Here is a 25,042-nt window from a genome sequence, read left to right on the forward strand (position 1 = left end):
GTAACCTCTGTGCATCGCTGGGTGTGACCCAAAAAGCAAAAAAAAAAAAAAAAAAGCAATAATGACAGTCTCAGAATCCCTGTAGAAAATCCCAGATCAAATGTGCTAAGGCATACATCTCTATAGGAAAGAATGACATGAAGACTAAGTGAAACTAACACTTCAATAACATATTTTCTATATTGAGAAAGAAAAAAATGCTGATGTATAGTAAGTGCTCAGGAAACTTTGGCAGAAGCAGCAACAACACCATCGGATGACAAACCAAAGGATGGGTCTTCATGGAAGTGTGCTTAGTATAATGTCATTTATTTTCAATGAAAAACGTTCTGTTTTGCTCCTAATACAAGCTGAACATTATACCAGAAATAATGCGATAATGGTATAATGGGATATAACTCTTTCCTTACGAAGAGCTGCAACAAGAAACATTTGTTACTCACTTAGGTTAATATACACTTTTCTCACTGAAAATTTCCAACAACCCTACTGGTAGTAAGATTTATTGCCTGTTTTTCGGACCCGTGGGGATGGATGACGGGCACTGGTGGAGGGATGGGCACTTGATCATTGTATAACTGAAACCCAAGCACAAAATTTGTAAGCCTATAACTGTACCTCATGGTTTTTCACTAATTAAAAAAGAAAAAAAAGATTTATTGCCTGTTTTTCAGATGTGGAACTTGAGGTTAAATGTTATGAAGTGACAGCTAGGAAATAAAAGTTTTGGAACTCTGTGCTAATAATTACCACTAAAGATGTGAAATTAATAAATGTTTGAGTCAAGTCTTGCAACATAGGTAAAATATAGATCAGAAGATGGCACATAGGAGTGTGCAAAACTCTTTAAATTTCCTAAATGTCTGTTTACTTTAGGGATCAGAGCATCTATTCTGAGTCAGGTGGAAACACTGGGCAGGTTCCACGGGGTGTGTGTGGAAGCCAATGCTGACACAGAAAATTGTGCCTGCAGTTTTAAATTGTGAGCCTTGGGTCTGCAGCGGAAGAAATTCAAGTACTTAATAAAGCGATAAGAACTTCTGCTCCCTTGACCTTTTCCATTACTTTGGGCCCATTCCTTACTGAGCTCCACTTCCCCAACAAAAGTCACAAACATGTGGCAGTTCCTGGTCTCTGTTCTCACAGAACCTTCCACCATCATTCATCCAGCAAGCAGTCAACCTCAATTTTCCAGATAAATGTTAGAAGCTGGAAACACTAAACATGCAAAACAGTCATCAAATGTGATAGGAAAAATCAAGAGCAAAAGAAAACAAAAGCATGTTTATGTGTGTATACAAAATAGCAAATGTTAAAGAATATAAACAGAAACATTGATGTGACAAAGAGGTAATAGCTATTAAAAATACCTCTAGATGAGGCAAGCTCCCAGATTTTAAAAAATTAGACTATATATATATATATATATATGTATGTATATATACAGTTTAGGGGTCATACTTGACAGTGCTCAGTGTCTGTGGGCCCATACAGAATGCCAAAGATCAAACCTGGGTCATCTATGTGCAAGGCAATGATCTACCTTTTGAAATATATTGTTCCATTTTTCAAATAAATTTCTTAATGATTTATTATGAATGTTTTATTTATATACCTATTTTTATATGCTAGGTCCTCCAAGGTCACAAATTTCTCAGACAAGTTATAAAGTGAAAGATAATTACCAGATGATTCCACTTCTAAATGGAATGCAAATAAAATCAAACAGCAAAACGTTTTTAAAAATCACTTAGGTTGGAGCGATAGCACAGTGGGTAGGGTGTTTGCCTTGCACGCAGCCGACCTGGGTTCGATTCCCAGCATCCCATATGGTCCCCTGAGCACCGCGAGGAGTAATTCCTGAGTGCATGAGCCAGGAATAACCCCTGTGCATCGCCAGCTGTGACCCAAAAAGCCAAAAAAAAAAATCACTTAGAAAAATATGATGGCTACCAGTGGAAAAATAGAAGTCCAGTACTGAAAAGATGGGTCATTTGCATCGTTTAATCACTGGTATTGGATATAGGCTACTGAGCACCACAAGGGTCACTCATGAGCATGTGAGCCGTGGCCCCAAAACAAGGGAAGGACATTGACATGTTTCTATGCCCACGATGTGCGCTTACAATCTCTATGCCTCTTACTATGTGCAAGTGCAAACCCAAAAAGACCGACTGACCAGATAAGGACAGATACAAAGCTTGTTACCAGATTCAGTCTAAGCTTGAATATTTTATTTTAAAAAAAATATCAGATGTTTAAAAATATCAATGAAAGTACAAAACAGTAAGTTCCCTGGATTTCTTTTTGACTTATATGCTAGACATGGAGTTAAGAAAACAAACAAACAAAAAAGCCAACAATCCTGAAATACCAGTGAGCACAGACGAAATATAAACACCACACAATAAACGTTTGTTCTCTCTGGCCAAAGGATCAGAATAGAGTCATCCAACCAGGACAGAGCAACTTTTCAAAGGTAACTTCTCTCATGTAGTCAAAGACCAAATGAGGGACATCTACCTGCACCCTACCCAGGCTGTACTGAGCTGCCTGATGCCCAGGCACTGCAGATAAGTTAAAGCATATGAAAACAAGACAGTTGGTGCAGTTCAGAGTACTGTGCCTCAAGCTGAATTTACGTAAAACATGCACAATCAGCAAAGGGCAGAAGCTGGGTTTCTTTAAAGAGTTCATCCAAGAGCTCAATTTGTACGGACAGATGAAAAAAGAAGCCAAATGGGTGAAGGGTGTTTTAGGGCAAGGACATGTCTGACAGATACTAAGGCACAGAGCAGAGGAATATAACAGGAAATACTTAGACAACTATAAATAATTCGGACAAGAATGAAGAGTACTTAGGATGGAATGGAAAAAGATGATGTCAAAGAGATTGGATCGAGGGCAGCTGGAGAAGGGTCTTGAGAGCGAAGGTGGAGGATATATGTACCTTCTGGTAATGCATAAGGCCACTTAAGGACTTGGAGGATGGTGAGGGAAAGGGAAGAATCTGACAGAGCTTTACTGCAGGAATCCAGACAGAAAGGAAGGCTGTAACAGCTGGTTTGCTATTTGTCATTTAATAACATTATTCAATATATATTTAATTATAAGTTTAAATATATGTTTAGGTCAGTTTTACCAAACCCACAGATTGTCAGGAAATGGAATGAATAATATTCAAACCTAAGACTAGGGGACAGGGATAGCACAGAGCCTGCAGTGAGTTTGAGCTTGGGCACCGCTAGCAGCACTGCCAGTTGGAATTGCAGAACCACACCAAAGTGTGCGACAAGAAAGGGAAAGGAAAACAGACACATGTGCACATTTTAAAAAAATTGCTAACAACTAGCTATGTGATCTTCTTTTACATATTGTACATAATGTATAATCCGTAAAAAGTGAAATTTAAAAAATTAATTTAGGGCCGGAGAGATAATACAGTGGGCACAGTCCTTGCCTAACACATGGCTGGCTGTCCTGACCAGGTTCGATTCCAGGAATCTCATTCCAGGTTCCCTGAGCATCTCTGGCCCATAAAACAAAAATTAGAAATATAAAAATTAAAGGACCTAAACTTCACCTGAGAAGAAAGCTTTCTAAGAAAATCAACTAGTATGTCTCCCTATTGTTAAACAGCACAAAACGATATGTGCTAAATAACTGAAAGCTCATAGATGATCATAATGAACCTGGTATTTAATAGTATAATTCTTCCCATCTCTCCTACAATGAAAATTTAAAAGACACTGAAAGAAAATTAATATATACACAGAATCACAGCAATTCCAGAACTCAGTTTCTATGACAGAACCAGGGTCTATAAAATATATGTCGCTTAAATGCTCAGATTAGTTCATGTTGCTTCTTTTTTTTTTTTGGCATTTTGGGTCACACCTGGCAATGCTCAGGGGTTACTCCTGGCTCTGCACTCAGGAATTACCCCTGGCGATGCTCAGGGGACCATATGGGATGCTGGGAATCAAACCCGGGTCGGCCGCGTGCAAGGCAAACGCCCTCCCCGCTGTGCTATTGCTCCAGCCCCAGTTCATGTTGCTTCTAATCAACAATCAAGCACATCTTGAGTTCTAAAATATAGGGAAGTTTAGGCTACTAAACAAAGAGCAGATATTGAATACCTAAGAGAGACAATACTGCTGACTCCAGGCAAAGAATGAACTACTCGAGTGGCCATAGTACTTTTAAGCCCGATTAAAGCTAGACTACTTCCCAAACCCTGATCACAGGCCTAAAGCACATCCCATAAGCCGTGTCAACTCTGTGGCTGACCTTCTAGTCCCACCTAATTGTTCTCCTAAAACTATAATACAGATGTAAGACTAAGGCTTCCTAAAGAATTTAGTACTTAAATTATTTAATGGGGTTAGAGAGATGGTACAGCAGATAAATTGTTTACCTTGCACACAGCCGGACCCACTTCAATCCGATGGTCCCTGAGTCCCACCAAGAGTGATCCCTGAGCACTGCTCAGTATGGCCGCAAATTATTAAACAAACCCCACAAAACCCCAGTTATTTTATACAGATTATTAGCTCACTCATATGTGGGATATAGATAATGTCTGATGAAAACAAACCTTTAGGGGCCAGAGAAATGGAGAGAGAGTATCCGGTTTTAGGCACTTAAGTTGCAAGCTTCTTATTCCAGTTACAACTGGTACCACATTTGGTCCACAGAGAACAGCCAAGAGTGATCCCTAAGCACAGAACCAGGAGATCAAAGTCCTAAACACAAAGGGTGTGGCTCAAGGACCAGAACAACAAGAACAAAACAACCTTTCAACTCAACTTTGTCAAAAGAACTGAGCTTACCAAGTGAGGACAAAACGGGCACGCAGGGATGTGGCTGTACACTGTTGTGAACCATGTTGCCTCAAGGAAAAAATAAGCAGAAGAAAGTAAATAAAATGGGGGCTGGAGCAATAGCACAGCGGGTAGGGCGTTTGCCTTGCATGCAGCCAACCTAGGTTCGATTCCCAGCATCCCATATGGTCCCCCAGGGCACCACCAGGAGTGATTCCTGAGTTCATGAACCAGGAGTAACTCCTGTGCATCACTGGGTGTGACCCAAAAAGCTAAAAAAAAAAAAAGTAAATGGAATGATTGATTACATAGCAAAGTACTGTCAATGTTCTGTTTTGTTTTGTTTTAAGTTACCATTAAGGTAAGTAAGTAAGGCCCTCCCGTTGATCATCGATTTGCTCGAGCGGGCCCAGTAACGTCTCCATTGGAGACTTTGTTGTTACTGTGTTTGGCATATCAAATACTCTCGGTAGCTTGCCGGGCTCTCCAAGAGGGGCGAGGAATCGAACTCGGGTTGGCCATGTTGGCCGCTTGTAAGGCAAACGCCCTACCACTGTGCTATCGCTCCAGCCCCAAGTTACCATTAAGGAGATGTTTTCAAGGCTGTTCAAGATTGGGTTTCAGTCATGTGACATCCAACACCCATCAGCTTCCCTCCCACCAACTTGCCTGTGGTCTTTATGGCAGGTGCTCCCCACCCCCACCTCCCAACCCCCATGCCACCTCCCTTCTTCCCTCCCTCCCTCCCTCCCTCCCCTTCCTCTTGGGCATGATGGTTTGCAATACAGACACTGTTCCTTTACCTACTTGTGGCACACAGTTCTTACCCAGAGTGATCATTTCCAAGTAGCACTGTAGCACTGTCATCCCGTTTTTCATCAATTTGCTTGAGCGGGCCCAGTAACGTCTCCATTGTGAAACTTGTTGTTACTGTGTTTGGCATACTGAATACATCACATGTAGCTTGCCAGGCTTTGCCGTGCAGGCGAGATACTCTCGGTAGCTTGCCAGGCTCTCCGAGAGGGACGGAGGAATCGAACCCGACTCTTCCAGGTTGGCCGCAAGCATTTCCAAGTATCTTTGTCATAATGGTTCCTCCTCGATCCCAACTGCTTTCTCCCCAGCACCTAAGACAGGCTTCCAACCATGAATACAAGTAGAATGATGGGCACTAGGAGATTCCTTACACTATTCCCTCTAGGAAACCTCCTTAATAAAAACACTTCAATAATACAAACAGAAAAACAAAAATAATACTGATTCAAATCTGAAAAAAACATGGAAAGATCACAAATCACTTATTGAAGAATAAATTCAATGTAGTAATTTGGGGGTCAAAGAGAGACCTCAAAGAGATGAGCAAATTCTTCTCCTGTGACAGTTACACGTTTGATTCCCAGCACAAGGTTCCCTGAGCATCATCAGTTATCACCATATCACTGTCCTCCCATTGTTCATCGATTTGCTCGAGCAGGCACCAGTAACGTCTCCATTGTGAGACTTGTTGTTACTGTGTTTGGCATATTGAATACGTCACAGGGAGCTTGCCAGGCTCTGCCCTGTGGGCGAGATACTCTCGGTAGCTTTCTGGGCTCTCCGAGAGGGAAGAAAGAATTGAACCCGGGTCGGCCGCATGCAAGGCAAATGCCCTAGCCGCTGTGCTATCATTCCAGCCTAAGCATCATCAGTTCTGGCTTAAAAATAATGTTAACCAAGCTATTATTATGGAATTATGTAAATAATAACTAGGATAGCTTCTTTCAACCATCTATTTCTTCAGTGCACACAGCCCTCCCTGAAAAATAAGTGATACTTAACAAATATCTAAACATTCTGAAAGATAATAAATATTTATCATTTAATGTTAAATAATGGAAAAAATATTAATAGCAAGTAAATTAGAACCAATTTATTGAATATTCAAGTTGCATTTTTTTTTTGCTTTTTTTTTGGATCACACCTGGCTCTGCACTCAGGAGTTACTCCTGGCAGTGCTCAGGGGACCATACGGGATGCTGGGAATCAAACCCGGATTGGACGTGTGCAAGACAAACGACGTACCCGCTGTGCTATCTCTCCAGCCCCTCAAGTTGCATTTTAAAACTAGCTTAATCCACAAGATCTAATAATTATTAGTATCAACTCCAAAAGCCCAAAAATACTATTTAGAAAGGATATTTACATTACTATGTTCACTGCAGCATTACTCACAGTAACCAAGATTTCTAAGCAACCGAAGTGCCCAACAACAGAAGAGTGGATAAAGAAACTTTAGTACATATACATAATGGAATACTACAGAGCTAGAAGAAGGAGATGAAATCCCGCAATTTGTTTCTGTGTGGATGGAACAATCTAAAGATTCCATCAAACTGAATCAAGTCAGTTATAAGTAGAGGTTCAGATAGAGAATGATTTCTCTCACGTGTGGGATTTAAGAAATATTGTAACGGAGTAAGAAATGGTCAATGGCAAGCGTACCTGAGAACTAGACTGAAAAACTGAGTTTATGAAGGTAGTGGGTGGGGGTAATGGAGGATCAAGCACATCTCGCAGAGCTCAGGGGACCACAGAGACTGTCAAAGATCAAATTGGGGTTGAGACTTTGCAAAGTAAAGTCTGGAACACCGTGGAAGAATGCTGATACTGGTAGCGAGATTTGTGTCAAAATATTGTATGGCTAAAACCCAATAATCAATCACTTTGTAAATCACGTTGCTTTAATTTTTTTTTAAAGATAGAAATGTATTGATAAAGACCAATTGTTGGTTCAGGGGTAAAGTTACCAAGACAGCGATAGAGGACGTTCCTTAGATCCCAAGAGAATCACACAATAATAAGTGAACAGACTCACTCTGAGAATCCCACAGAATGAATTCTGAAGCATCCCCGGCACCTCTCAGACGAACACAGTGCACACTACACAAAGTCTGTGCAGTTATGCATGAGTTATGCATGAGTCAGTGCAGAAAGAGAAGCAGTGGATAGCAGACGAAGGCGGTAGGAATGCTGGCCTGTCCAGGATTCTGGAAAGGGCGAACAGACACAGAAGGCAGACACATACCCTGGAGTGGTCCATGAGGGGCCCAACGAGGAAGAAAACAGACAGGTTTCCAGTCTCAGTCACTGCTGGTCCAGAGATAAATAAAGACTGAAAACGTTCTAAGAATCTAAGACCCCAGATTCTTACACTTTAGGGTTTCCTACTGAAGATGGAGATTATTTAAAAATAAATTTCTGTGTGAGCTATTATCGGTAAATGTTTGATTCATATCACACCCTGCTCCAGACCAGCATTTCTTTATTTGACACATTTTATGAAATTTTTCATAAAAATTTCACAAGAAAAATTTAGGTGACCTTGGGTATGGAAATAAGTCTAAAGTAACATAAGGGACACGTGGGTAACTCCCCAGTTTCAAATTATTCTGAAAAATAACAGTAAATAAGAGGCCGGGGAGAGAGTTCAAGGGTTGCAACTCACGGTTTGCATGCATGAGGCCCAGGCTCCATCTCTGGTACTGCATGGACCCAAGCACTAGAAGGAGTGTTTATTTTTTTAAAATTTGAGCTCCCATTTGACCCAGCAATACCACGCCTGGGAATCTATCCCAGAGAGGCAAAACAGTATAGTCGAAGTGATGTCTGCACTTGTTTGTTCATTGCAGCACTCTTTACAATAGCCAGAAACTGGAAGAAACCTGAATGCCCAAGAACAGATGACTGGTTAAAGAAACTTTGGTACATCTACACAATGGAGTGCTATGCAGCTGTTAGAAAAGATGAAGTCATGAAATTTACATACAAGTGCTACTACAGGGAAAGCATCATGCTAAGGGAAATGAGTCAGAAAGAGAGGGACAGACATAGAAAGATTGCATTCATCTGGGGAACATAAAGTAACAAAATAGGAGATTAATACCCAAGAATAGCTGAGATCAGCACCAGGAGGATTACCCCATAACTTAGAGGCCAGCCGGGTATCCTAGAGGAAAGGGCAGTTCAGATAGAGAAGGGAGCACCAAATAAAGGATGTTTGGAGGATCCTCCCAGGAGGGGAGATGCATGTCGAAAGTAGACTATGGACTGAACATGTTTGCCACTCAATGCCTCTTTTGCAGACCACAACACCCAAAAGGAGAGAGAGAACAGAGGGGAATGTCCTGTCCCAGAGGCAGGGTGGGATGGGGGATGGGGGGTGGGAGGGATAACAGGATTAGTGGTGGTGGAGAATGGGCACTGGTGGAGGGATGGGTATTTGATCATTGTATAATTGTAACCCAAGCACAGAAATTTGTAAGTTTACAACTATACCACATGGTGTTTCACTAATAAAATTTAAAAAAAGCCACAGTCAATAAAATAGGATGGTATTACAATAATAACATACAAGCAGATCAATGAAAACAGAATTGAGAGCCCCGAAACAAGACCATAAGACACTGACAACAAAATTTTGACAAAGGAGTCAAAGCATAGAATGAATCCATGATCTATTAATAAATAGTAGTGTTGGGAAAACTGAACAGCCAAGAAAGGCTAGGCCACTGTGTAAAAATCAATATGGACTGATGACTTGGATTAATAAATGAAATAATATACAGGACACAAAACACTACATTCCCCATTGGCATTATCTTTTGTACTATCTCTGGACTCAACTCCAACAGTAAGAAAAATAAAAAGTAAAAACAAATGGGATCGCATCCAACTAAAACATTTCTGCAGAACGAAAGCAACAATTATAAAAATAAAAAGACATCTTACTCTGGGAGAAGAAACTTCCACATCATATGTCTCAACAAAAGGTTAATTTCCAAAATATAAAAGAAACTCATAAAACCAACAAAAGAGGAACCGATATAAAATGGACAGATACTTTCAACAGACACTTCAGTGAAGATGCACGGGTGACAAACACACACAAAGTTATTCATTGTCTTTTATAATTACAGAAATGCAAATCAAAACAATGAGCTATATATCACCTCCTATGTATATGAACAGCTACTATCCAAAAGATAGGACACAAGTGTTCAAAGATGTAGAGAGAACTCATATACAATATTGGTGATAATAGAACTTCCTAAAAACACTGTGAAATGCAATTGAAGATTTCTCAAAAAATTAAAGTAACTTCATATGATCCAGTTTTACATCTTCGGGATATTTGTCCAAATAATCAAAGAAATTTAAGAGATCTATAAGTACCATATTTACTGCAGTATTACATGAAATAGCAGGGAATAGAAACAACTTAAATGCGCACAGAGGATGGATAGATGATTGAGCAGATACGGTGTTACACACGGATGACTTATTATTCAGTTATGAGGAATAAACTCTTGGCATTTGCAACATGAAGCTAGAGAATATACTTATTACAGTAAGTCAGATGGAAAAGAACAAATACTTTGTGAGTTCAGACACATGTGGAACATAGAGAAACAAACAAATGAACTGATAAAACAAAAATCAAACTTTTAGACTACAGAATCAACAAAGGAAAAATCAAAGAAAGAAAAGGATTAAAGGGCGACTAAATGAGGTGAAAAACAGGCTTGAACTTTTAATGGGGAACAACGTAGCTTGATGCATATCAGAAACATATACAATGCTATAAATCGCTACTTAAAATTATAAGAAGTAGCAAGTTGGTCAACTTTTTTCAGTACAAGTCAAATTTTCAGAACATATCTGGAAAAAGCTATGTATAGTAATAATGATAATGATGATGATTATAATACCAAAATATTCTGAATGAGCATCTTACTTTAAGATGCTCTCAGAGGAGAAAAAAAATTTTTATAATCTCAAAGTCTATTTATGAATCAATATCTAACAATTGATGCAGTGAACAAGTATATAATTCTCCATTTTCTAAATGCAATGATAACCTTTCTAGAAAAACCCATAGCTATTTATTCACTTATTCTTCTTACGAGCTATTCAACAATAGCTTACAGCATGGAATATAATGTTAAAAAAATACAGACTCATCTATGTCATCATAAGTTTCTTCTACACACTCCCTCTTCCCTCCATAAAATTCCCAAGGTTTTTCATATGTAGTTCAATCATTTAGTGATAGACTAGACTAAGAATATATTTGCATTATCTGTTAAGTAATATGAAATAAGTGCCAGACTCAGAAATTTCCAAGTCACATAAGACCTATTTAAAGTAGTTAGAAAGAATGAAAATTATTTTATAAAGACTTAAGGATACTAAGTATTTACGGTATTATTGGTGACTAAGAAATTGTTTGTATTCCTTAGATACTACCACAGAAAATCTGTTATTTAATACTTCATTCACTGTGTCCTGAACAAACTCGTATGGTGTCCATAAACTTCAGTCTTTCACAAATGCCAAGAACCTAGTAAAGTTCTCAATAACGTTGATCAAATCATATCTAACACAGTGGTACAGAAGTATATGTATTAAACAAAATTACTAGTTTAAATATGTTTGAAAATTCAAGTAATGCCTATCCTATAGACTGACTTTGAAAATTAGATGAAACTAAGTACAAATATTGAACAGTGAGAGACAAAAAAGGAACAAAGTACAACAAGATTATCTCTACAATGAAATAGTTCATAAATATGATACACCTTTTGGTCTTCTATCTTTAGTAATCATTTAAAAAGGATTAAAATGTTAAGGCATCGGGAGGAGTTTCCCAAGGATCAGATTGTAAATAAAGATAAAGTACAAAAACAGAAACTCTCCATTATGTCTGAGTCAAATGAAAAAACAATTTGGAGTTAATTCAGTGTCATCAGTTAAAAACAATTCCTGACTCAAACTTTCAAAATAATGTTTTTAAAAAATGAAAATAGAATAGACAATTTACTCAGTTAACCTAAATCTGCAGCATCCAAGAGGTATTGTACTTTTTACAAGTGAAATTGTAAAAGAAGAAAAGCATTTTTTGACCTCCAGGCATTTCTTAGTCAATGCACGTGAAAGAACACATTCAACACAATACAGGCAATCCATCACAAGAAATTTAAGAAGCAGAAGGGAAAGTCTGGGACTCCCCAAGTGTTTATAGTCATTTGAAAAATATTGAATAATAGGAAGTGAATTTAGGCAGGGGGAGAAAAGAGAGAAGAAAAAAGTATTTTTTTAAGGAAGGTAACTAATAAAGACACAAGCTTCAAGCACAGAGATCAGAGTATAGCAATTAAAAGCCAGAAGTGGAGACACTAATACCTACGTGCAACAATGAACATCCAGTTAGAGATTCTGACCCAGTGAGTCCAAAGGGACAGCACCAAGCATACAACGGCAATGTTCAACGGTTATTTCATAAGCAGAAGAGTTTTCTTGCTTACCCGGTTTATATCACTGCTGTTTAAAATAACACGTAGCAAAGTTCTCTCAAATTCTTCCAACTTCTTGTGACAAGTCTTAAGAATATCTTCAGAGAAGTGACTATCACCGATCAGCTTAGCTATGGTATCAACAGCTTCAGTCCAAAAGCTTGAAAAAGGAAATTTGGGTTTATGGTAAAAAGCGATCAAGCCATCTAGCAACTGAAGAACAGAATCTGACACGGTGGAAGAGTTGTTTACAAAGTGCCTTAAGTCTGTTTTCAGATCTCCTGATTCTGTCAAGCTCTTCAACTCAATTAAATGTTGCAAAAACCGCATGTGAGAAGGCAGAGGGTTTTCTGGAACACCACAGTCTTCTTTCCTAATGGGCAGGGGTAGAAAGGTCAAAGGGGTGCAATTCTCCTCCGAATGCTGAGACATCTCTAAAGATTCTAGTCTCTGCTCACTTGATAAAACACACCCAGAATCTTCCAGCAGGGCTGATGTATTTTCAGAACTTGCAGGTTCCTGAGATTGTAACTGGGAAGAGGAGTCTCCTGAAACAGAAACAGAAAGAAGCAGAAATGTGATCTTTTTGTAGCTAAAATTCCTTTGTTTGTGGTTTTCTAATAAAAGAGAATTTTATTTTCTAATAAAAGAGAAAATATAACCTGCAAACATTTATTAAATATTTTAAAAATAGTACAAAAACTGAAAAATTTGTGAGGAAAAAGTGTTTCCATTGTGGGTGCTGGAGAGATAGCAAAGCGGGTAGGGCATTTGCCTTGCACGCAGCCAAACTGGGTTCGATTCCCAGCATCCCATTATGGTTCCCTGAGCACCACCACGAGTAATTCCTGACTGCATGAGCCAGGAGTAGCCCCCGTGCATCGCTGGTTGTGACCCAAAAAGAAAAGAAAAAAAAAGTGTTTCAGTTGACTGCAGGAAAGGTCTTTATCTTCACTAGCAGAAAGCAGATACTTCCCATTATCCAGATCAGTTCACTATCTCTCACACAATCATGCCCTATGTTTGAAAGGAGGAGAAAACAGTCCCAGAACAAGGAGAGTATCTGGCACATAGTACAATGAGTATGTCAAGCTATACAATTTATTCAGGACCAAAAATTTGCTCAAGGCATTATGAAAAATGGGAGGAACAGCCCAGTCAGGTTAGAAAAGTGTTAGTATCTGAAGGAAAAGATGGTAAGACTACTTTCGAAGTCAAAGTTGAAAGTTAGGGGAATGGGGGAAGACAGGAATACACCACATACAAAAGGGAAAAATATAAAATTTAGAGAGGGAGGGGATCTTGTCTAAATAAAGATCTACAAATAGTTGGATAGTGCTATGACAGAAATTAAAAGGCAAAAGTTAGAAAATACAAAAAAAGAAACCCATTGATCACAAAAGACCTATTACAGATCTTAGACGTTACAGGCTGGGTGTAAAAGTGAGTATAATTCTAAAACTAGATAATGTGAGATCCCAACAAAAAAATTATATATGTGCACTCATCTGAAATAAAAATACATATAATGAATTTATGTATTCATGTGTACTGATTTGTAATTATGCAAGTATTCATATATCTTGCATAATGGAGGTTCTTGCAACCTCTTATCGATGAGGTTCCCAAACTTATCTGGCTTAACATCCACTTTTTAGAAAAAAATTCTAGAACCTCCTCCCACTCAATTGTATCCAAGCTCAGTCGAGTATACTTTGCAGGGGCGGAATTGCCTGCTTTGAGAAAAATTGATCTATACCTGTTAGAAACTACTGACATTTGCTGAAAAATACAATTAAGACTTCCCCTAAGTGAATCTCTATCTTGGTGATCCGCCTGCAGCTCCAACTGAGATGTCTTTTCTGGGTCATGAAGATCATACCCCTCCTCCACCCCCTTTCTATCTCTCTCCCTACTAATGTTTCTCTAAATGAGACTATTTTACCTAAAACATAAAAAAAGAGAGGCTCACTCTAGTAATCGGTCTTTCTGTTGAAGAGATAACATAATAAAATACAAAAAAATAAGAATTGTCTCATACTGAAGCACATACATGTATCTGTAAATCCTTGTTTGAGAAATATTCCTGTCAACAATGGGAAAAAAGAGCAAGGCACTAAAGGTTTAATGCAGGAAAATGAAGGAAAGTAAAGTGATCTTATTACTTCACAGATTGGCTATGTGATGAGCAGGTCTGAAGAGAACATAATCGAATACTGAAAGGTCAATTAAAAGGTACCTGAAGAGGAGACAATGAAAGAAGTGGACCAAACATCTATGGTGCTAAGGAAAAAGTTGACCAGGAAACTAAATATGAAATATCAAAATAAAATCTTGAAGCCTGCTGAATAGGAGCTACAAGCAATGAAATGTAGCACTGTAGCACTGTCCTCCCATTGTTCATCGATTTGCTTGAGTGGACCCAGTAATGTCTCCATTGTGAGACTTATTGTTACTGTGTTTGGCATATCGAATACCTCATGGGTAGCTTACCATGCTTTGCCGTGCAGGAGAGATACTCTCGGTGGCTTGCCAGGCTCTCCAACAGGGGCAGAGGAATCGAACCCGGGTCAGGCAGGTTGGCTGCATGCAAGGTAAATACCCTACCTGCTGTGCTATTGTTCCAGCCCAGGAGTAGCCAACCTAAATCTAAACTTAGGGTAAGTAGAAATAAATACATCTCATGGTTTTGATCTAGATTACAGCACAGATGACAGTGCAATGAATTTCTGCAGACAGAAATGGTAAACACCCACACAGAAAAACTGACTTAGGAGAAATGATCAGAAATGTCGGCTTGGTCATAAAATGTTTGAAAAAACGAGAGGAAGTTTGGGCAGAGATATTCACCTAAAACTGTCCATCAGCCAGTTCTAAACTGAAAATACATTTCAGGCATCATCAACGTGCATGTGGGAAATCAAACACTGAAAATGTCAGGTTCAGATCACTTGGTGTAAGAACTGTGACCAGAAGATCAACGAGGGACTCTGAGGAGAATCAATATTTGAGGGCTGAGTAGAGGAGAATAATCATTTTGAGATGACAAAGATTTTTTTTTAAATCCTGAAATTCAAGGAAAGTGCACGTAATTTCAAGGATGACTGTAGGTAACAAAGAATTCTAACAAAATGAAGGACTGAAACTATGTGGGAATGGATGAAAGAGAGTTGGGGACAATAAGCAAAAGTCAATCAGAAGAATCTAAAATGGTGATTAGCTGCAAAGAAAGGCGGTATGACAAACTGAGAGACACGTGAATAACCATAATCGAAGAAGGAGAAAAAGTGAATCAAAGTCAGAGTTTGAATAGAAAATTTAAATGGCAGGTGATAGAGAAGAGACCGGTATGACAATAATAGCTGGAAATTATCACGCCGGACAAGAACTGAGTGTTAAAAGTAGGCAAAGGGATATACTCTGAAGAACCTTTCGGTATCTGTATTACAAAACACAACGAGAGAGAGAGGAGAGAGAGAGAGAGAGAGAGAGAGAGGAAGAATGAGGAAAGGAGAGGAGAGAAAGAGAGAGAGAGGAAGAATGAGGAGAGACAGGAGAGAGAGGAGAGAGAGTCGAGAGAGAGAGAGGAGAGAGAGAGCTGAGAGAGAGAGAGAGAGAGAGAGAGAGAGAGAGAGAGAGCCTGACATACAGGAAGGCTGTGTGTGTTGGAGGATGATGAGAAGGAAACTGGGGACACTGGTGCTGGGAAATGTACACCCGGAGAGGGACGGGTGTTGGAACACTGTATGACTGAAACCTAATCATGAACAGCTTTGTAAGGGTCTATCTCACAGTGATTCAATAAAAAAAAATTTTTTTAATAAAATTAAATGGCAGGTGAGACAAGGTCCTGGAGAGAATCAGAGGAGGCTGAGGCAAGCACACCAGTGAATAGTTTGTGCTTCCTGTGAAAGTAATTTTTTCCCCTCTGAATGAGGTGGAAAATATACAGAGATATGAAAAAGAAAAATACCCTGGCATACGGGAAATTAAAGGCACTCTTATCTAGCAGTCATATTTATTGTTGGGGACACTAACTTAATAGAAGATAAGAAGAATAGTGGAGGGGCCAGAGCAATAGTATAAGGCGCTTGTCTTGCACACAGCCAGCCTGGGTTTGATTCCAGCATCCTCTATGGTCCCGGGAGCATTGCCAGGAGAGATTCCTGACTACAGAGTCAGAAGCAACCCCTCAGTATCACCAGGTGTGGCCCAAAACAAACAGCAAAATAAGTGAAAATAACATCTTCCAAATTCTCCATCATATATTTAGAAATATACCTAATTTTTAAAAAAAAATTTCTTCTTATATTTATTTATTGAATCACTGTGGGAAAAGTTACAAAGCTTTCAGGTTTAAGTCTCGGTCATACAATGATCAAACACCTCTCCCTTCACCAGTACTCATTTTTCACCACCAAGAACCCCAATATACCCCACTCCCACCCCTCCTAATGCCTGTGAGGCAGATGATTTCCACTTATCTCTTCTCTACATTGATTACATTGATTATTTCAACAAAAGATGCACCATTATTGTTTAGAATTCCCCCCCCCCCAACAATCAGAATTGCTGAAAAGGCATTGTGAAATACTTTGTTTTCTATAGCTGGTTATAAGAATCATATCATCTCGTGTGGTCGCAATAGCGGCCTCGCAATTTTGGATTTCTGCAAAGAGCCAGATAATTATGAGATTGGTTTCTGTGCGTCTGGTGTTATGGATGTGCCCAAGAGCCGCTCTTGGGAAGCAACTCGTGACCTCAGTAGGGTGTGAAGGATGAGCCAGTACCGCTCCCACCCATTCCCATGAGACTGCAGTTGCCCCGTCACCCCTGGCTCATACCTGGCTTTCCAATAAGCTCTGAGGTGGCGGCCACCTTGCTGCTTGCTACCTATGATAACCACTGTAAATAAACTTGCTTGGTAATTACCACCAAAATATCTGCCTTCAAGTTAGGGAGATCATGAGACACCCATGATCTCCAGCATAGAAAGTAATCCCACTCAATTACATTTAATGTACAAGGCTATTTCTAGTCTAAGTTAAGATGAATACCTCATTATTGTAGGTTAATAGGTACTTCTCTTTTTCCCCCTTATGAGCAAGAATAAAACTTTTAAATGAATTTTCAAGATATCCATATTACTCTTCATAAAAGCGAAGGGGGTGGAGTTATTTAATTATTCAAGCATATACTATTTTCTCTGTGGAATGAAAAGGCTCTTTAAATGGATTTCTTCTCAGAAAGGTAACACAAATTTTGGATCGAGAGCGACAGCCGGGTAGGGCATTTATCTTGCATGTAGCAGACCCAGTTTTATCACTGGCATCTCATACGGTCCCCCAAGCTCGCCCGGAGTGATCACTGAGCAGAGAGCCAAGAGTAGCCTGAGCATCAGTGGGTGTGTCCTCCAGTCCCCCCACCAAAATGAAAGGTAACAAGAGCTTAGAGTATAAATCGACTCAACATTTCACTACAACAAGCAGAACTTCGAGGGTAGAGAAAGCTTTGTGAATTCTCTACCAAATACTAAACAGGGATGTAACAAAGGGCTGTTGTTTCGCGTTTCACTCCTCACAGGTGAGTGTTTGGGGAAGTCATAGCTTCCTGATCCAGTCTCCATGTGATGAACGGAGAGGAAAACACAAGGCCACCACTCCTCACAGTTGCTGTGCTTCTGTGCCTGCAGTAAAACAAAGTTGAGGACTTCCACTTGAGATGCCAATGAAGAAAGGACACATTAAGAACCCTTCTCTCAGGGAGCACCAAATAAAGTGTGTTTGGAGGATCTTCCCAGGAGGGGAGATGCATGTTGAAAGTAGACTATGGACTGAACATGTTTGCCACTCAATGCCTCTTTTGCAGACCACAACACCCAAAAGGAGAGAGAGAACAAAAGGGAATGCTCTGCCACAGAGGCAGGGTGGGATTGGGGGGGGGGAGGGATATTATCCATGGTGGTGGAAAGTGGGCACTGATGGAGGGATGGGTATTTGATCATTGTATAATCGAAACCCAAGCACAAAAAATTGTAAATCTACAACTGTACTTCATGGTGTTTCATTAATAAAAAGAAAAAAAATGAAAAAAAAAGAACCCTTCTCTCAGTACCTTTATGCCCCATGCATAAGCCATGAGAGGACCATATGAGATGATCTGTCATAGGCATACATTCAAAAAGGTGCGCTTGCAAGTTAAAGAAAGGGATCATAGTTAGATTTCACTTTACAAAATAGTTTCATCAAATAATTCAATTGGTATTACCAGCATCCCAAAAAATATCATCCTAATTTGCTAACAGAATCCAAGTGGATCCAATCAGGATCCACTTGATTAAGAGGCCAGGGGAAAGCAAAGGAAACCAGTTCTTTAGGTGAACATCCTCTCATCTCCCAACTGTATGAGAGAGGACCGTATCTTCCCATGCCATGTTTGTAGTCCCCTCACTGAACAAAGTTATCAGCTACAGAAGACAGGACATGCTATTAAGAGACATGCTTATTAGTGCTACAGCTTTTTGCTGGCTCTGACAGATTTCCTCTTTTAGTGTTTGTATAAGTCACAATTAACTTTTTTGACAATTTATACCAAACCAGAATAATAACACAAATTATAGAGAGTAGAGAGAGAACAAAAGAGACATAAAGTATAAGTATTTGGTTCTTTAATAAGTTAAAAATCTAAAAATGCTAGCTAGCAAAGGCCAACAATATGTTTCTTATAGAATTTACTAGCACCTTTAGCCAATAAATCAATTTGTTTCTTCTTTTATTTGTCAAAAATGAAAACTTTGAAAACTCATCATGCTGCATTTGTATTAGAAACCAACATTTTCTCAGTGAAAAACACAGCTGTAGAAGAAATAACATGGATGGGGTCTGGGTATTACATACCTTCCAAAGATGAAAAAGAAGGATCAGGAAAAAAATCACCTCAAGAAGATTAAACATTTACACTAACACCGAGTGTTAATAGGTTACAATCCCTGATTTTTAAATACCCATCATTATAGAATTAATAGTAGCAAGGATAGGGACATTAATATACCCCTGGCCCTTTAAATACATCTTACATAACTACCAATAGGTTCTTCTTATTTGGTTGGATGTGTGTTCTGAGAAAAATCTCAAAGCATAGCGAACAAAGAATCATGCCCAGCGAAGAGAAAAGAAAATAAACCCATGCTACTGCAACTTTCTGTAATTACAATATTTCCAGGAAGGATTAAGGTGAAACAGAAATCAATGATGCTTCTCACAATTTCTTACTAGTCTGAAGGGACTAAGGACTTCAATTCCTCTCTCAGTCCACAGATCGGGATTAACTGTGCTTGTCATCATATTTAAAAGAAAACATTAACCACATACATGCTGATCAAGTCAAGCACATCATAAACATTCAGTAAATGGCAGCTATTTTTATTATTAAAAGTTATTGTTCAATGATCAAGCACCCATCCCTCCACCTCATGGTGTTTCACTAATAAAATTAAAAATATATATATTGTTATTAAATAAATATAAATAATTTATGTCAAAGCGTGAAATCAAATAGGAAAGTATATTACTGCTTAGAACTACAGATTTAGCCTAAAATATCACACAAGACCAGGAAAGGGCCAGAAAATCCTGGAATACTTAGCTTGCAAGCCCTTGGTATGATACCACATCCAGCACCATCAGGCATGATCTCTAACACCAAGATTTGGAGAAGCCCCCAAGCACTGCCTAGTACAAGCCCAGAAAACAAAAAACAAACACAACAACAAATTCTATAGTTTCTCTCATTCACTGGATCTCAGAGATCTGCTCATTTTACTGGGCCCTCAAAAACTTTCCATTTTCTGTTTCCCGTTTCCTCTTATACATTTCATATTGACATCGATTCTTGGTGCCACTCCTCACCTATTTCTATAATTCATAAGTCACTAACAGAGCTGGAGAGAGAGTACCTGGAATAAAGTGCACGCTTTTTCATTTGGCAGACCCTTGCTCTGTACTCCCCTGCCCAGTGTTTGTGATAAAAGAGAAAAAGAGTAGAAAAGAAGAAAGGGAGGGAAGGCAGAGGGCGAGAGAGAAAGTATAAGAGCGGAAAACCAATATAAAGTCCTAGTCCAACTATAAAGTCCAGGAAATCAAGATTGCTGAAGGTATAAGTTCCAGCCTAAAAGTCATCAGTCTGGCAACCAGAGATGATGTTTCCACTGATGTCGAAAAAACAAGAAAAGACATGTTCAATGCAAAAACAGTTTGGCATAAAAAACACTTTTTGTGCTGAGTCTTTCTGTTCTACTCAGCAGTCAAGTTACTGGATCAGATCTCAACTCCATTATAGTAGACAACCTTCCTTACATAATTTACTAGTCTAAATGTTAAGGTCCTCATCCAACCCACCTTACCGACATCCAGAATGTCCTGGACCAAGACAACTGGCAGAAACGGTAGAACTTTACAAGAAAAATACATCCAACCCCATCAAAAAATGGGGAGAAGAAATGAACAGACACTTCCTCAAAGAAGAAATATAAATGGCCAAAAGAAAAATAAAAAAATACTCTACATCGCTAATCATAAGGGAGATGAAAATCAAAATGACAATGAGACATCATCTCACGCCACAGACTGGCAGACATCCAAAAGAATAAGAGCAACTAGTGCTAAGATTCAGGGAGAAAGGGACTCTTCATTGTTGGTAGGAATGCTGATTGGTCCAGCCATTTTGGAAAACAATATGGGCATTCCTCAAAAAGCTAGAAATTGAGTTTCCATACAATCCAACAATACTTCTGGAAATATACACTGAGAGCCGAAAACATACAGTGGAAATGTCATCTGCACTTCCATGTTCACCACAGCATTACCCACAACAGCCAGAATCTGGAAAGAACCTGAGCGCCCAAGAACAGTCAACTGGTTAAAGAAACTACAATATATCTGCACAATCGAATATTATGCAGCTGTTAGGAAAAAAATGAAGTCATAAATTCGGTTATAAGTGGATGGACATGGAGAATATCATGCTGAGAGAAATGATTCAGAGAGAGAGGGACAGACAGAGAATGATTACTCTAATTTGTGGGATGTGTAAAAGCATAGTATAGACTAATACCCAAGGACAGTAGAAAGAAGGGACAGGAGGATTGGTGCACAGTTAGAAGCCTGCTTCCAGTACTCGGGGAGAGGGCTATTTGGATAGAGTAGGGAGGTCTATGACAAAGACAATTGGAAATGATCACTCTGGATAAGAAGGCAAGTGCAGAAATCAGGTAAAGGAATGAACATGATAACCTCTCTGTATCAATATCGCAAACCATAATGCCCAAAAGCTGGGGGGAGGGGGAGGGAAGACAAGAGAGAGAGAGAGAGAGAGACAGACAGAGAGAGAGAGAGAGAGACAGAGAGGCGGGGGGTGGGGGGAGTGAGGGATCAAGGGAGGAAGGGAGGGAGAGAGAGAGAGAGAGAGAGAGAGAGGAGAATTAAGGTGCCTGTCATAGAGAGAGGATGGGTGGAGGGAAAGGGGTTGGTGGGAGAGAAACTGAGGCACTGGTGGTGGGAAACAGTACACTAGTGGTGGGATGGGCACTGAAACACTTTATGACTAAAACCCAATCACGAACAGCCTTGTAGCTATGTATCTCATGGTGATTCAATTGAAAACAATAAATGAAAAAAAAAAGAGAAAATAAAGAAATGTGCACAAAAACAAAAGGAAGAAGAAGAAATTATCAAATGTGCCCTGATCCTGCCTCTACTCCTTTCCACAGCTTCGGGTCACACAGTTATCATCTCCTTTACTCTGGCGAAAGCAATTATCTTGCCTGACTAATTTACTAGCTCCTCCAACCACCCTCTTCTAGGCTACCTCCTGAATCGGCTTGAGAATCACCCTAGTAAAATACTCCCTTGGTACAAGATTCCCATCCTTAACACCTCCCAAAGGCTTCCCTAAGAAAACAGGATAGAGGTCTTCATATTCCTGAGTCTGGCCCACCAAGCTTTTTATTGTGCATCTTCTGCCCATTTCTTCGCCCGTATTTATGAGTGAGCAATAATAAACTACTTACAGTTTACCAAAACAGACCTCAGAAATTCACAAAACCCAGAGAGGAACTGATTCTTCAAGTCTTTCTTCAAATCCTCTTTGCTTTTATTCCTTCCCACGTATGCCCCACACAAAGTAAATATCTAGGCAATCTGTTCATTACGCATAATTCAATTAATATACACATAAACTTGTTTTGAAAGTACTGGTGACTATCAAGCGTAATTCTTGAGTTCAGAAAGAGCTTATTGATCTGGCAATTTCTACCGCCTAATGCTTGCTCTCCAACATTCTTGATATAAATATATATTTAAATATGCATGTATGTATATATGTATGCATAAACAAAAGTAAAATCAAACGGTATCTCCTTACATATACTGAAAAGTCATCACAGGTATATATAATTCATATACTTTGTCACTATCAACTATGATTTCCTTTTATTTTTTGTTTTTGCCACATCTAATTATGCTCAGGGCCTACTTAGAACCCAGGTCAGTTGTGTGCAAATCCAACACCGTAGTCTCTGTACTATCTCTCCAGCCCACAGATATGACTTTCTTCATAATAATCACATGCCTGATGAACTGAACTACTTAAGTAATATTTATGCCACCTAGTGGTCAAATAGGAACGGCTGATTTAAAGTATTTCATAATTGATCTGAGTATTTCACTTTAAAGGAACTATTTCTTCTGCCTCTGAAAGAACAGATTTTAAAATGTGAGAAAGCAGTTTTTGAGAACTGCTGACAAAGTAAGGCTACAACTGTGCTTAATAGCAACATGCAACACAGCTCTAACTTTGAATATTGCAAAAATGGTAGTGGTAATCGTATATATCAAGTTATGCGCGAATGCAATAATTGCCTTTAGTTATATGTCTTCCCTCCATGAAGTACATTAAACAGTGATTATTTATTCTTATATATCAACTAGCTCAGGACTACTGGACAGTATAATCCCTCGCACTTTTAGGTGTTCAAAGGCTGCACTTTCCTGATTATACCCATATCATTATACCAATCCTTCACCAAAAAAACTAAGATTTTATCCGTTTTGGCTTTTCTTCCACTGCCCCAATTCCTGGGATTCTTCTAGAGCCTGAAAGAATTTATTGAGATAAATGGTTCCCAAATCTCTTTATCCCGTTTTGCTCCCGTAGTTATCTCACTGAACAAGACTCAATCTCAGCACTTTGTACTGTAAGCTACATCTAGCCACACACTTGATTCAATTTCCTGCTATTAATTTCCAGTCTAGACTATCTGTAACTTAAGAACTCGGACTTCTACATTTTACCCTCTGGAATATGCCATCAACGAATAAGAATGACCTTCTGTCTTTTAGAACCATTAAATCTGTCCCCAATTTTACAATCTTTGCATTAAACTTCCCCTCTGTCTAAAACACACTCCCTGGTCATCAGCCCCCATTTTCTTAAGACTGGCTAATCATTATCATTTCATCGTACCTTAATGGCACTTCTTTATAGATGCCTTCCCTGACCCTCTTATCTAACGAGGCTAGCAGATGAGTCTTCCGCTCCCATGTTATTTTAATAATCTAAACATTTCTAATCACGACTTGATCATGTCCTGCTGGCAGATTCTGTCTCACTCACAAGAAAGTGATCCATGACAATTTTGGCTAGCTTGATCTACTGCCATACCACAGAGTCTGGCATATCATGTAAGAGCTCAATAAATAAAAATCTCTTTTCATATCATCACCTCTTTTATTTCAATGCCAAACTAATTACATGAAAGGCCTGGGTGATGACAGCGATGGCCTCTCCTTTTCCCTACCAATTCTAAATACAACAGCCCAATTACTCTACCAAAATAACTTGTCCTGCAGATCACGTAGAGGAATTACTTTCGGAAAGCACAGTGCTTGGGCCATACATAGCACACACCCACTAAAGGTTTGTTTCCCTTTTATTTCTCCTCGGAAAATCTCCAAAGGTTCTTTGCTGCCTACATAATAAAGCATGTTTTTCACAGGCTGTCACACCTCATCTTAATAGACTCAAACCTGGTTTTTCATTATTTTCCAGAATACCCCTTCATGCTCTGTATGTTACTGTCAAATTAAACCTTTTGCCAGTTGATTCTTGTGTCTGTGTTCTACAAAATTCCCTCCTGTTTGAAATTTCCATCGCTTGATAAATCCTACTCATTCCACAAGGTCAGACTTCTTCCAAAAATAGATTAAAAACTCAGTGTTCAGCTCTCTTTCCCTACCCTCAAGTCTCTCTCACCTCAAATTATGCCATTCCCTAAATCATAGCTTTACGAAGTGTAATTAGTGATGTGATCTTGCTTCGAAGATGTTATATGGTCAAATAATCAGGGTCTGGATTTATACCACAAATAATAAACAAAAGTGGACAAAATTACAAGCTGATAAGAAAAAAAATATTTCTTGATTCAATTATTCAGGACCAATGTATAGAGTATAGGAAAAAAAATTTGGTCCCAATTCTCTTTCCTAATAAATAGGAGTATCATAAATAAGAGACGACAGACCCCCTCCAAAATGTTTTAATTTAAAAACATAAAACATCATTTTATTTTTGAATCATATAATCGATTCCCTTCAAACCTACAAAATCATCTGAAAATACTAGTAATGCTCCTTTATGGACAATCCAGAAATTTAAAAATTTTAGAATGGTTCAATTCTGAGTCTAGAAATAAGATACCTTTCATATCATCATGGAATACAACCTTTGGAGGATAACATGATAGGTCACACCATCCTTTATATGAACTAATCACAAGTATTTTATTAAGACCAAGAATCATTCACATGTACAATCTGGAAATAGATGCATTAC

General features: G+C 38.9%; 1 protein-coding gene across 1 annotated transcript in view; it reads right to left on the reverse strand.

Annotated features, from left to right (window-relative positions):
• Window positions 1-25,042, reverse strand: part of MEI4 (meiotic double-stranded break formation protein 4) — a 160,200-nt gene that overhangs the window by 113,933 nt on the left and 21,225 nt on the right. Inside the window, exon 2 of the mRNA XM_056110066.1 lies at window positions 12,167-12,702. Within this exon, the coding sequence (XP_055966041.1) occupies window positions 12,167-12,702 (536 nt within the window). The remainder of the gene's footprint in view (window positions 1-12,166; window positions 12,703-25,042) is intronic.

This window comes from Sorex fumeus, unplaced genomic scaffold (genome assembly GCF_029834395.1).
Source record: "Sorex fumeus unplaced genomic scaffold, SorFum_2.1 ptg000008l, whole genome shotgun sequence".
Classification (NCBI taxonomy): domain Eukaryota; kingdom Metazoa; phylum Chordata; class Mammalia; order Eulipotyphla; family Soricidae; genus Sorex; species Sorex fumeus.